Source organism: Habropoda laboriosa, unplaced genomic scaffold (assembly GCF_001263275.1).
Source record: "Habropoda laboriosa isolate 0110345459 unplaced genomic scaffold, ASM126327v1 scaffold111, whole genome shotgun sequence".
Classification (NCBI taxonomy): Eukaryota; Metazoa; Arthropoda; class Insecta; order Hymenoptera; family Apidae; genus Habropoda; species Habropoda laboriosa.
Window position 1 is genome coordinate 166350 of NW_017100293.1, and position 13924 is coordinate 180273.

The window sequence follows — 13924 nt, forward strand, 5'->3', positions numbered from 1 at the left end:
GAAAACGTAGTCCCTGACTCTACGAGTGTCAGGTTTAGCTTCCTTGCGGTCTGACACTTGTGGAGAATATACTGTATCGGTAAGAAAAATTCATCGTAATCCTAACTTTCGTTTGAATTTGTAAGACTGAGGATTGCTAAATGTTATTAATCTGTAGTTTTTCTTAACTGATACGGTACTGAAACGGTAAATGGCTGACGCTTAGATGCATAGTCGGAAAAGAAATCATACATTAAGGGGTTAATTTAGGTAACACAACGTATCGTTAAGTGTTTGTCAGATAGTTTATAAATGCTGTTAGAATTATGGTAATAAATTAAAAGATATTATTTTAATTATGAATCTTCTTTATTTTGATACGCGAGGAAGGCACGTCGCTATGCAATCAAATCAAAACAAAAACATCGGCAAGGCGCAGAGAAAAAAAAACGTATCTGCGTCAGTATGTTGATTATTTTTGCCGTTACTATTACACAGACATATACTCATTTCTCTTTATAATCCAACAAATGCAATGCTTAGAAATGAATTCTTCAATCAAAGTTTTATTTAAAAAAAGGTTGACGACCTTTTGCCATTTCTCTGTCTACACCTAATATATATATATTATACGACACTGATCACTCGATAAGACTCTCCCTTCGCTATGTACACACCCCGATTCGCTATCATAACTTTTCCTTCCACTTCTTCACTTTCTCCAACGCGTGGATGGCTCTCGCGAAAGAGTCTGCTTTGCGTCTCTAACTTTCTCCGTTACGGCTTTCTTCCTCGTGGAATAACACAAAGAAAACCTAACGTTTCACGATACTACGATATCGTACGTCAAGAACGATTCGTAAAAGTGTACACTTGACGCTCTGAATTCGTCGCGTGAAGCATTGTACAAGTTTATTAAGAGCTAGGTTACACGAGCGAGTAAGATGGTCCGAAAATAACTAGATTCCGTAATTCCTGTCACGAACAACGCTAATACGTTGTTGAGCAAAAGTCTTGCCGGGAATAGAACGATCCTGAATCGTGTGATACGAGGCTTTTTTACGTTTCGATAGGGACCGTAATCAGTGAAACTGAGTATAACGTTGGTAACACGCGAGCACGCGATTCGCGTACGTGAAGTCACGAGCAACGAGTAATAGTGCACCGTTGCCAACCGGTGGTCTGTTACTATTGATAAAGAATCGCAACGGTGCTCGGTTATTGCAAGTCGTCTTAAATGACGTTCGAAGAAAGAAAGAAAGAAAAGATTCGACTGGATGACAAAGTTAAGGTAGGGATTGTAATTGGACGATTAAATGGAAGGAGCAGTCGCGAAATGGCGAACGCGCAACCGATAATTCGAGTCGCGTGCACGGTATGCATAAAAAATAGGTTAGGAGCACTGGAGCGCGGAGGTGCGATGGAATAAACGAGGTGAGTTATGGATGCATAAATATTTCCAGCAGGTGCAGAGGAACAATATTATCTATGTACATAAATAGATTTGCGATGGAGGCACGCGTGTGCACCGTCTAAATTTCGCTGAATTTCATAACGGCCGTAACTGAATTTCATATCGTAAAACTTCCACCGATGGATTTACGATACAGCAAATTGCGGTTAATAGAAAACGCAGCAGAAATGTGGAACGGGTGAAATGTATTAGGTGTAGAAATGAATTCCTCCCCGATTGGATTCGTATAATTCATTCAGTGCCATCGAGTTTCTGGCGAAGGAAATTCTCTTTAAACGAAACTTCCATTGTACCCGAAAATCGGAATCTGCTTAATGTATAATTGAAAATTTGGATAATCTTCGTCGATCCAAGTTTATACGCGCGTGTTGCAGATGCTCCAACTAATCTCTGAAATTCTTATCCGTTCATCCGATGCTTTCGTTAAAGGGTTAACGCGTTCCTCTATCCATTCAGCTGTTAGCCAGGTGATTTGCATATCCAATATACCGGAATCCCGCGAGACCAGGCACCGCTCCGCGTTTTTTGCCCCGCTATGAAATTCAAACAGGCTCGCCAGGTAGGACATGAAAGAAATAATACGGCCGTCAACGTTCTCGATATCCGAAAGCCGGTTGTCTTTCTACGGGAATCGGGGGAATATGAAGAACGGGGGTTGAAAACAGACCGACGGTATGGGAAGGACGGCCGAGGAAAGTGTAAAACGGGGGAGAGAAGAGAAACAGACAGCTTTCCAATTTCACAAATTCATGACCCACCAGGAGCCTCCTCCTGGGTTTCGCTTCGGCAGACTGACTGGTGTCAATAAAATCGCATGGAAATACTGAGAAACGGGGCTGGGGAGAGGGTGGTCGCGTATCAAACTGACGTAAAGTCAGGGGTAACTCGGTTTTAAATCAGCCGCCAGACGCTTTCTCTCCTCTCTCTCTCTCTCTCTCTCGACGTCATCGCCGTCGTTCGCCAACGCCTTTCTCCGCCATTTTTCAATTATTACGAAATTAGAGGAGCCGTGTGTACGAGGTCTGCCGATCAAATGCGCAAAATTCTCGTCGAAGAGAATAAAAATCGATCGTACCGCGTGTTCGAGAGCTACTTTCAACGCTTATAATTTCACCGTTGGATCTCGTGTGTGCGGCAACCGGTACATTAGACTTAAGACATTCGAAATCAGGTTTCGAATACGTCCTTGTTCCTTGTCATCCCGAGATCCCTGCACGCTCTCTTCCGAGTCGTAATACTTAGTTGTGAGACAACGCATCGATCACGAGTGTCGTTAGAATCTAAGCTAGCTTTACGCTTGAATATCGCCCGGGTAGCCTGAACAGAGGCTTGATCAAGCGAGACACGAGCTACATGTCAGGCTAATTAGGTTTCGACGCGATAATTAAAATCCGGCGTCTGATCGATATCGTGTTTAGCACGAATACCCTGGTGGGCGTCAAAGGTGACGCTGACGAAGAAGAACGAGAAGAAGAACAGGAGGAGGAGGAAGAAAAAGGTCGGAAAGAAAAGACGAGAAACAAGGCTGACGACGTAAGAACAACGGCTGCAACCGTGGACCGGAGGAAGGAAGAGTGGCGAAGAGAGAAGATTGAACTTAACTGGGGTCAAATTGACTCTAGTAGGGAGTCCCTGCATTCAATATGGCGACTTCCTAATAGAGTCAGGCTGACTCCTTTTAAGACGTTCACCGGGCCCATCATGAAAGTACTTAAGGATGCGCACGACTAAACCGAGTAACACGGCTACATGTAGATGTTACAAAAGTGTCGATTGATCGCGCGAGTTATTTGATAGAGCGCCGACGAAGAAATCGTTTGTACTACTTTACGTGTCTGTTCGTTTCTTAGGGCGTAAAAAGGGGAGCGAGAAATACAGCGTTTTAAACGAAGCGATTAAAAAAGAAAGTGTTGCAGAGTTAGCGATTTAACGGCGATAGATTGTATTACAACGTTACGCACCGAGAATTTCGCGATTAAAGCGAAACTGCCAGTTATAAAATCTTTCCCGATTTCTCTCTCTCTCTCTCTTCGGCTGTGTGTGTGCGCGAGAAATAAACGTCCCGGGCCGATAAATTCGTACTGGCAGGGTAGAAATTGCAGATTTTAATGCAGCCAGAGCCAATGGACGCGCACGTGCACTTAGAAAATTAATTTATGTAATTGGTATATCGAGTTTAATTAAATTCCATTAATTACAGCAAAGCGATTAATCAAATATCGCAAGCATGCCACTCGTACGTCGATTCGAAAGCGTTTTTCCTCTCTGGTAACAAAAGGAGAAACATCGACCGATTGATCAACCTATCGTTATCCCCTTCTTTCCCTTTTCCAATTTCCAGCGCGGTAAAAATATTCGCTGATCGTTAAAAATAATCATGATTCGGCGTGAACTGCGATCCCTCCGCGAACACGCACCGTTGCATCGTCGGTTACAAAAATTCGATAAAGTATCGCGACGTGGCTGCGCCCTAAATTCTTCTGGAAAAATGTGTACGCGTAATTGCACGCCTTTAAAACGTTATCGTAATTTTCGACGCCACTTTTATTTTACACCTCTCGCGATGCGAATGGTCGCAAACACGAGTAACGAACAATTTACAAATAGCTGCGTTCGCTCCGTAACCAGTGATGCTTGTGCACTGTCACGTGACAATTAAGCTGATTGTGAGAGACAGAAACCGTGCGAATACTAATGCCGTAACAAGATAGCCGGCCGATATTGACGGCCATTCAGTAACACTTACAAAATTAGCGTCGTTACAGCCACGTGTTACCGTCGAACGTGTTCAAACACAGCGAATAAACGCTTTTTGCGAGCACCGATCGGTAGTTGGAGCTAAATCAAACTTCACGACCCTATGATTTTAACAACTTTACCCTCCAAACTAAAATCAACGCTGTGTCGAACCGGTGTATACGTATCCTCGCGCGTGCTGTTTTCAAATATCCCGCTTAATTCTTTCCCCGTAAAAAAAACCTCGTGCCGTACGCCGTGTCAAGTATTCACATTTTTATTACACCCTTCGATAATGAAAAATTCCGGGGGAAAAGACTAAAAGCAGCGCGGTAAAACGGAGCCACGAAAACTGTCGCAGTGCGACGTGGCTTGCGGACGCGATGCGCTTAGAACGCACATGCACCAACCCAGAGAACCGTGTGGTGCACCTACTCACGGTTAAAGAGTGTTTGAAGATTTGTACAAGCGACTCGCGCGAGTGCGTCGCAATTATGCAAAGCGGCGTTACTCGCTGGAATTGCTCAGCTCCGGGAATTAAACGACGGGGCCTAAGAGGGCCTGGAATGGTAGAGAAAGAGAGAGAGGAAAGGGGGAGGTGTCGATAATTAAAAGACGTTCCAACGTGCAAACGCAGCGGCACGATTTCTCGCGCGCAGCGCAAGAAGAGAAGGTGGAGGCGGAGGAGGTGGAGAGCCACGAAGCGTCGCGTTGTATCGCAGCAGAGGAGCGTCGCGCGTGTCGAGAGACATTAATTAACGTCAGGATCAGTGCATCACATTTGACATCATTGTGAGCCACGGCCAACCCGTTTATCCTAGCGCTACCCGTCTCCTTCACGCGAATACCAACGCGTCGCGACGCGCACCCCACGCCCATTACGAACCTGCCGCCGCGTCGCCTCTGCTAATGGAACGGAACGGCAGAAAAACAAAGAGAGACAGATTTATCGGACGATGCATGCTAGTCGCGGGCAAATTGAACCTTTACGTTGATTAAATATACGTAAGCCAGCTCTGCACGTCCCGACCATCCTCTTTCGAATCTTGCGGTGATTTTGGGGAGGTTAGACTGTTGATTAGATGGAGTTATCTAGTTAAACGAAGGGAAGAGCGAAGGGAGACGTTGATGACACAGTGAGTGTCTCAAGGAAGACTGTTTAATCGTTCTTTTTGGGTTCTTAAGGCCATTGTACAGTTAACTCTCCTGAAACCGAGTTAAGCGAAACTTAGAACGAATGTAAACCAGGGGAATTTGGTCCATGTTACAGTAGGTCTCCGTACACCGCGATCAAAAATAGAGAAACACACCGACTCTCGTTGCTCATTTCTCAAGAAACGAACGAATATATTATTATTTAACCCTCGTACGACGAATGCAGGGTCATTTTGACTCAACAGCGACAAAGTCAGGCGGCTCGGATTACGTTTGGTACAGGAAATACCCCTATTTTACGTATCAAATGTGAATAAACAAGAGAAATACAAAATATTTCATTCCTTCTTGAGACCCGTGTACGATAGGAATTTCGCTATGGGTCAAAACGACCCTGCACTCGTCTCCCGCGTAATTATTTTATTTATTTCACACCCACTGCCGACACAGTTTACGTTCGTCTCACATTCGGCAGGTGTCCCTATACTTGCGAACGAGAGTGTACCTGTGCCAATATGTAGGTTGGTTACAATACCACGACAAAGGCAACCTGCGCGCACTTGTATGGCCGATCACGTGTCTGGCTTGTACCGCAATCGGGCTCACTGTCTACCGACAAGAGTGCCGAGAGGGGTACAAAGCGCGTCCACAGGCTGCCATGTAGCCCCTGCACTCTCTGTCTGCCCTATCGTAAGCGAGCGTGCACGCCTCGCGAACGTCATTCCTGTCTCGATGCAACTAGACAATCTAGTGTAAATAGGGAACAGCGGTGCGTGTGGTATAGCTGACTGGCCGCGTGTGTTACGTGCCCGATCCCGCGTTTCGAGTCCTCTGGAAATCATGAGGCGGATTCGATGATAGAGAGAGGAGGGGGAGGGGGAGGGAGAGGAATAGATTGAAATTGTCGAGCTAATACGATTACGAAGCGCTGCGTGAGGGGCGTCGATGCTCTGGCTAATAGCCTCCGTGCTACTCTGCCTGGATGGATGCGATTGACTGTTTGGGTTTTAAGCCGATTGCCCGAAAACGTTTCTTCCGTAATCTGGCTATTGGTAATCTCTCTCTCTCTCTCTCTCTCTCTGTTTGCCAATGAGTTTCTGACATTTGGCTCCAAGACGTCGAGAGATCGATCGGTACTCTTGCTGACGAATCATTCGAGGAGTAATCGAATCGGGAGCAACTGTGTGGCTTCTCGAGGCTACCAGTGGAAAGTTACGCTATTTGGGATTGCTGGAAAATGATTCTTCTGCTATGACAGAGAAGAAGATTAGGTCTTTTCGTTCGTTGACTGTATCAACGGGATTCTGGAGAATAAGATCCTCCTTTAAACGTCTGAGAGAAGAAAGGTTGTCGCTCTAGGTTACTTTGTCACGTTGGAACATTCTCGTTAGCGAAGTTTGGAAATGGCGTCTTGAACGTAGGCGGTAGGTGTGCGGCAGCTTCGGTCGAGAAAAGTTCGCGACCGAGCTTTGGCGGACGGAGGGATCTCCCGTGGAACAGCAACCTGTAATCCCTGAGAATCGTTTGGGAATTCTCGTTAACGGCAGCCGTTTTCTCGAAAAACCTCCTCCAGGGAGGAGGATCGTAAAGCATGAGGAACGCTCGGTTCGTGTAAAGATGATACGCCGTAAAGGCTCGCGTACGTTTCATTTAGCGAAGCTACCCGGGGTTGATGTAGATTTCAACGAGGATATGCGACGATATCAGGCGGAAACGTCTGTTACGTCGCTCGTAAAACGCGTCGAACCTCCGTGAAACTTCAATCGACTCACTCGACAGAGTGTACGTAGTCTGTTTGCTGGTTGATTTAGCCGGAAAGAAACGTTCCGTAGACCTACCGTCGTCCTTCTTCCCAAGTGGCGGAAAAATCGTCGTTCACTTGTTTCTCAATTCTCTCGTTGCAGTACAACATAAAGAAGCGGGAAGAGATCCAGGAGATGACTCAAGAAGAGCCTAACCCTCTGATGCGCAAGAAAAAGACGCCAGAGGAATTGGCCGCGGAAGCTGAGGCGGAAGACGAAGACGAGATTACAAGTACGTATATTTTTCACACGCGATCGTGGCGGTTCGAAAATAAAAGGAGGTTAAAAACGGTGTATACGTGAAACGAGAGAATGTGAAGGACAGAGAGTGGTTGTCTGACGAATTAATGCGTCGGTGCTGAGACACGGCATGGGGTGATCGATGAAGGGTTAACGAGCCGTGGCTAGAAATTAAACAGCACCACCCTCTGTTCCCTTTCTGAACAAATCCGGCGAGTGCCGTTGCATGCCACCGCGAGTCCCGCTGATTTCGAAATTGACGTTGCTTAATTGAAAGCGTCTGAGTGGAAAAAAAAAAAACAAAACGTCGTTTCCATTGTGTTTCGTAACTAAACTGGGACACGCAAACGTGCATGTGTGTGTCGGATTGAATAGGTGAGAGAGAAGCAATCGGTAACAAAAGTAACTTTGTTCGTCGGACGATTATGATACGGTATCCGTATAAGTTGGAAATGATTTGTTCTTTCTGTTGCAGGAATCAAAAACGCGATAGACGCGCAAATTAAAGAGATCAAAGAGCAAATGGAAGCGAAATGCGACCTCCAATAAGCCTACCAAAACACCCTGGAAGAAGCGGTCGGTAAGGAGGGTGGCGCCGTCATGTGTCATCGCAGGGCCGCATCCGCCTCTCAGTCAAAGAATGAGCGAGATCTGACGTGTGTTGTTGTTCTTGTTGTTGTTGTTGTTTTTCGAGCGAGCAAAATCGAGGAGAACGATAAATGGAACGCCCATCACCGCTACTATAATCAAATCGTCTAGGTCGTTGTTGTTGTTCAACATTTGTAGATCGAGATTCGAGAATCCGTGTATCGGCCAGTGGTGACTCGTTGTTACGGAGGAGAGAGAGAGAGAGAGAGGTGTCGAAGGAAACACCGTACAACCACTCGAGACACACCGCAAGAAACAGCCTCTGGCGCTTCTCCATCGCAAGGAGTTTCTCCTCCTCAGGAGGTTCTCGGAGGATCGAAACGATCCTGTCGAGGGTTTTCTGCAACGGTACTCTAGCACATCGAGGACGATCTCGAGGAACGAACGAACGCATCGACCAAACGGAACAGCCCGTGAACTTAGATCAATATTAGCGACGAGAGAAATTCCTCGGAGAGACGCTCTCGCGTTCCAAGGGACGTGTCGTTGTCGATATCGGGAATGACGAGACACGGAATTAAATGTCGTTCTCATCGACTGGAATGGTCTCGAAACAGAAAAAAAAAAATACAGATTCAAGGTTACCCATTGTTAGAACAACGAATTGGTTTACTATTTAAAAAAACAAAAAAGTGTGAAAAGAGAGAAGAAGAAAAAAAAAGGGGGGGGGAAAGGAACTGTCGAACGACGAACGACGATGAACGAGAAAGCCTCTTCGGAGAGCCGATACAACCGGGGAAAAGGTGTACGAGAGACATTTTGTATAGAAAGAAAGAAAAACGAGGAAAAAAATGTAGAACGATGACAAGGGAGAAAATGGAGGAAGCTGCGGCAGACGCGAGAACGTATAAAAAAAAAGAAAATAAAGTATGCGATCGGCGAGATATTCGTTTACGCCTTAGGATTCGGGGGAGGAGGACGAGACGATCGGGGAAGGAAATGGAAGTAGTACCATCGACGAAAGATCAAACGAAAAAGAAGAAGGAAAGAAAAAGAACGAAGGAAAAATAGACGGTAAAATGGTTGGATCGATCAGTCTTTTTAGATATCGCACGACTATCATGGCGTAGACGAAACATGAGCATTCGAATGGGCGCATGGAAGTAAAAAAAAGACGTAAAACTAGTACCTAAGTTTCTAGCGAATTTTCGTATAGCGGTATAAAGGAATAATAAATAACAAAAAAGAAAACAACAAAAAGATGAAACTACCAGGTAGCAGAGTTACGTAGTGATTAGTTCGTTCGACGGCTGTTCAAAGAAAAGCGAGAAAAAAGAAAAAAACGGAAAAAAAGAAGATACCAAGGAGATCAGAAAAGAGGGAGTCATTATTTATTATTCGAGTTATTCCCATAGCTCATTACCGCGGTCGTATTGTTCTTATTATTACTGTTGCCGTTAAATGTTTATATTTAGAAGAAACATACAAAAAAAAAAGTGAAACCAAGTTACAAGACAAAAAAGGATCGAGGGCCACGAGCAACTCGAAAGAGACCAAAAGAATGCGGAAGAAACACGCGAAGACGGCGATGGACCGCTTTCGAGAGATAGAATTCGAAAGAAAGAAAGAGGGAGAAGGTGAATAAGAAAAAGAAAGAAGGAGTAATTCCATGTGAAGGAGAAAACGAGAGTAACCGGCGGCCCTTGCTCTCCCTTCCGTCCAAAAATTCGAATTTTTCCGATTATTACCTCTCGGCAAATTATAAGCTCGATCTGATCACGTAGTGAGACGCGTAACACCTGAGCGATTCTTAGGGACAATTTAGTTTAGGTGACACCAAAGGGAAATAAATACAAGACGAATAAAAAAAAAAAAAGAACAAACAAACGTAATGCGATTAAGAAGATAAAAAGCAAATCGTTAAGTAAACAGCTCGACGATTATTATACGAGCAGCACTGACTGTCGCGTTTACAAAGAAAAGAAAAACCAAAAAAAGAAGAAGAAACCAAGATGATAAGATAAAGTAAAAATGCCTTTCTTTCATGTTTATACGGTGCGTTTCTATCGAGTGTAATTATACAGTAGGTTAATTGTTAGAAGCAAAGGTAAAGAGGTTTACACGTTCGTGACCGATTCTGAAAGAGGTGTTTTCAGGTCTTGTTAGACGGGAGTGGTCTATACGACGATCGGGAACTGTTCTCTTGTTAGGAAACGGGAGTTTCAGGTGTTACCGCCGGAAACGTTCGAGCAAAGTTAGCCATTGTTTCGTCCTTTCACGAAACGCGGTTCACCGGTCTTTCAACGTGCTTGTCCCAATTTAATCGTCGCGACAAACCACGATCGTGCTTTTCTAGCGCGCGAACGACGGTGGACGGGATGGACAGAGCATCGACTGCCGGCAAGTAACGCGAACCTTATACATATACGGGATTATACCGAGGGAATAGGAATATCGTTGTGCGTCGATTCAACGATTCAAGCGATCGAAGCGAACAAGAGACAAAGGTCTAAGTACGCGTAAAGAGACTGAGAGTAAACTCTGTTTTAAATTTAAAAGGAAAAATGGTACACGCTGTGTAATATAGGATTCGTCGCGTACGTTTCCGAGTTGGGTATATGTATAGGGAGGATCGGCGAAATCGAATCTGCGATGGAAAAATGGTAAACGCGAATAAGGACGAATGGAGGAGAATTTTTGTACGTGTGACGGCAGGAAGATGATACGAAAGTGTACTTTTTTATGTTCGATATCGTTCCTCGTTCTGACACTAATATCTATATATTCTTGTATCTTCTTCTTCTTCAAGCTAATACCTTTCTCGAATCTCTCGATTGATTCTGACTCTTGAAGCAAACGAACGGAAAAAAGAAAAAAGTATGTATGTATACAACGGCTATCCTCTGATTTCTTTGCGAACTCGAGATTCTCTGTTGAAAAAGAAAAAAGAAAGGAATGAAGAAAACACGCGCTCTTATTATACTCGACCATTCGGAATAAAAAAAAGCACACAGTTTCTCGACGATACGCCGCACGATAAAATTCCAATTGCGATGACGAAACGAGACGAAGGGGATATAATGAGAAAGAATTGGAAAAGAACTTTCCTCGCCGCTTCGAGTCTCAAGTAGTGTTACACATTCACAGGACCGCGTCCAAAATGTTGGGAAAAAAACACCGGAAAAAAGGGAAGAAAAGGGGAATTTTCCGATGTGAAGAAAGCGAGAAAAGATGCCGGAAGGCCTTGAAAACTAAAACACTGTTTCGCTGTGTATATACATTGTATACAAAATGGACGCATGTCAGCTTTCTATGTGCACTCTGTTGTTTCTCGATGTGTGTAGAAATGTGCGCACCCGGTTAGTCGACGACTTTTTCCTAGCACGTCCGTGTACTTTTCCATTCGTGTCACTCCGCGACGGGAGAATTCCGTCGAAACTTTCGTCCCAGCTTCGATAATACTTGGATATCGAAAATACCCTTTTCACCAAACTTCCAACGACCCGCCGTAATGTAGCGTAATTAATTGGGAAAAGAACAACGGCGAGAATTACGACGAGAACGGTCGGAATTACCGAACCGCGAGCGATCTCTCGACCACTGAATTCTCCGCACAAGAGCAGAGAGAAGTAACTTTCCGCCGGGGAAGAAATTCAACGAACGGCTTGGGAACTTTTTGGAAAAACCGCGTCGCGAGTTCCACCCCTTTCCGCGCTCGGCATCGTAAAATACCTCTTGGCAGCTGTTTGTCCGCGAAAAACAAACCGAGAACTTTTCCAGAATCTCCGGCGCTCGACTTTATATCCCTTCGACCAGCTGGATTGGCAGAGAAGTTTCGGTGGAAACTTCGAGCTATCGCGATAGAGCGCCCAGTGATTCCGCGAATTTTTATAATCTTCTCGCCGTTCGCAGTGACCACAGAGACTTTGCCGAAAATTCGCGGGTGTCTCGATAGCAGCCAAATCTTCGACAAAGGGGGGTAAAACAGTGGTCGAGAATATGTTGCGATTTTTCATATTCCTCTCGCGGAGTCGCACGAACCTCGATGTCGAAAAAATAGAAGAAAAAAAAATTTTTTTTTAAAAAAGCGCAAAAAGAGTGGATGTGCTTCTCTACCGGGCATACAGCCTCTCTCGTGTCTCGAAATGCATGCTAGCCGCCTCTCTCTTGTCTGTCGATGTCGATGTCGTTGATTGGATCTTCTCCAATTTATTATACGCGTGAGATCTTCGAGGATCACTCGACCAAACAAGCGTAGAGTCTACAAAAACCTTAGAACGTGTATTTTGCTACTACGTATCGCGCGAGAAACGAGAGAAGAAGAAAAAGAAGTATTATACGAGAGAATTAGGGAGACATATCGTGATGATTCTCGAAGATCCGCAGCTCGCATTCTTTCTCTCTCTGTTTAACGATCAATCCTTCCAGGCAAGGAAACAACGCTTCGAAAATGTACCTAGGAACACACCTTCTAATTCTAAATAGTCCTCTCGCCCTTTCCCACCCCGTCCACGAGAAAAAAAAAAAGAGCATCCCTGTACCGACCGTTTATTCAGACAAGCAAAAAGAAATGATATCTCGTCTCCTGTGCGATCTAACTCGAATATACACTTCAAGTCAATTACTCAATAATTAATCCAAAGATCTATATATATATAAATATATGTACATCTATATTGATTCTAGAAGAGGAATAACACGCTCGTACGTTTTTTCTTGTGAATTTTTGTGAATATAAATATCTTAAACGGCAAGTTAATCGACTCGCTGCGCGACTCCAAGGTTTGCGAAAATAGAAAAAAAAAACTGGTTAAACAACGTTCTTTATCGTACAACAAGATGACAACAGAAGGAAAGTATATTAATTGGATATCAAGTTACTATCGAAACAGCTTATACATATAACACAGAATGGACAGCAATGTGTAGTTATTATCATGGACTGTTTTCCTAACCCTTTATCCATTTCTCTCTCAATCTCTCTCTCTCTCTCTTTCATCTTTTCAATCTCGTAGCTACTTTTCTCTCCCTCTTTCTCTGTGTCGTCTTTCACTCAAAAACCCTCGCTCGATGTGTTTTCGTCCCTCTCCGTATGCTCGACTGTTCTCTTTTAAACTCACGACTACTTAAACGCACGTGTCGCATGAAGAAGAAAAGAATAAACTAACGGACGAATAAAGAGAGAAGAAAGAAAAGCACACAAAATGGAAAAAAAAGCCACACTACTTGTCGCTACTACCGTTTTACTCGCTGATTAATGTCGTGTGTCGTTGTTGTTTCTCATTGATGTGATATCAGCATGAGTGTTCTGTCTAGTCGATGTGAAACGTTCTATTCTAAACTCTAGTTCCAACTTTTCCTCCCCTGTTTTCGCTTCGCATCCTTCTACCGTGACATTCTTACGAAACTCTCTCTCTCTATGTATATGTGTGTATAAGTAATCAATGGACTAAAAAAGCTTTCCGCGCCTTTAGTTTCGTCCGCTTTGATGTTACACGTAGATATCAATTAGATTCTCTTCTTTTCTCTCCTCGTGTTCCTATCTCTTTAGATACTCCGAACCTTTTTCTAGCGATGAATCTCTTCTCTAGCTTTTAACTCAAACCGTATTACATATATATATATACGTGTGCCGACGATTTTTCACCGCCACAAAACACACACACACACACGCGCACACACGTACTTTACACAGGTACACACAGACAACGTCGTTTCACCCAGCAATTGTCACGCGTGCGAAATCGAACGGAAGTCGTTTGCGAGAAACGCGGCCAAAGACGATTCCTCCGGAAGTTGGAAGCTCTATGGGCGCTCGAGGCGAGAATAATCCGGGAGAACGACAGAGATAAGACAAAGTCTACGCGTGACGATCTTCTGTGATCCTTCATCTCGAGAAAAGAAAAGAAAGGAAAGTGAGAGAAGAAGAAAAGAACGCGGTCCGAAATGC

General features: G+C 44.3%; 1 protein-coding gene across 2 annotated transcripts in view; it reads left to right on the forward strand.

Moving 5' to 3' along the window:
• The window catches only part of LOC108573912 (complexin), a 127769-nt gene extending 119636 nt beyond the window's left edge, over positions 1–8133 (forward strand). For both annotated transcript variants that reach the window (XM_017936407.1, XM_017936408.1), the window contains exons 3-4: positions 7249–7378; positions 7862–8133. In XM_017936407.1, coding sequence (XP_017791896.1) covers positions 7249–7378; positions 7862–7935 — 204 coding nt within the window. In that variant the 3' untranslated portion in view covers positions 7936–8133. The remainder of the gene's footprint in view (positions 1–7248; positions 7379–7861) is intronic.
• The last annotated feature ends 5791 nt before the right edge of the window (positions 8134–13924 follow it).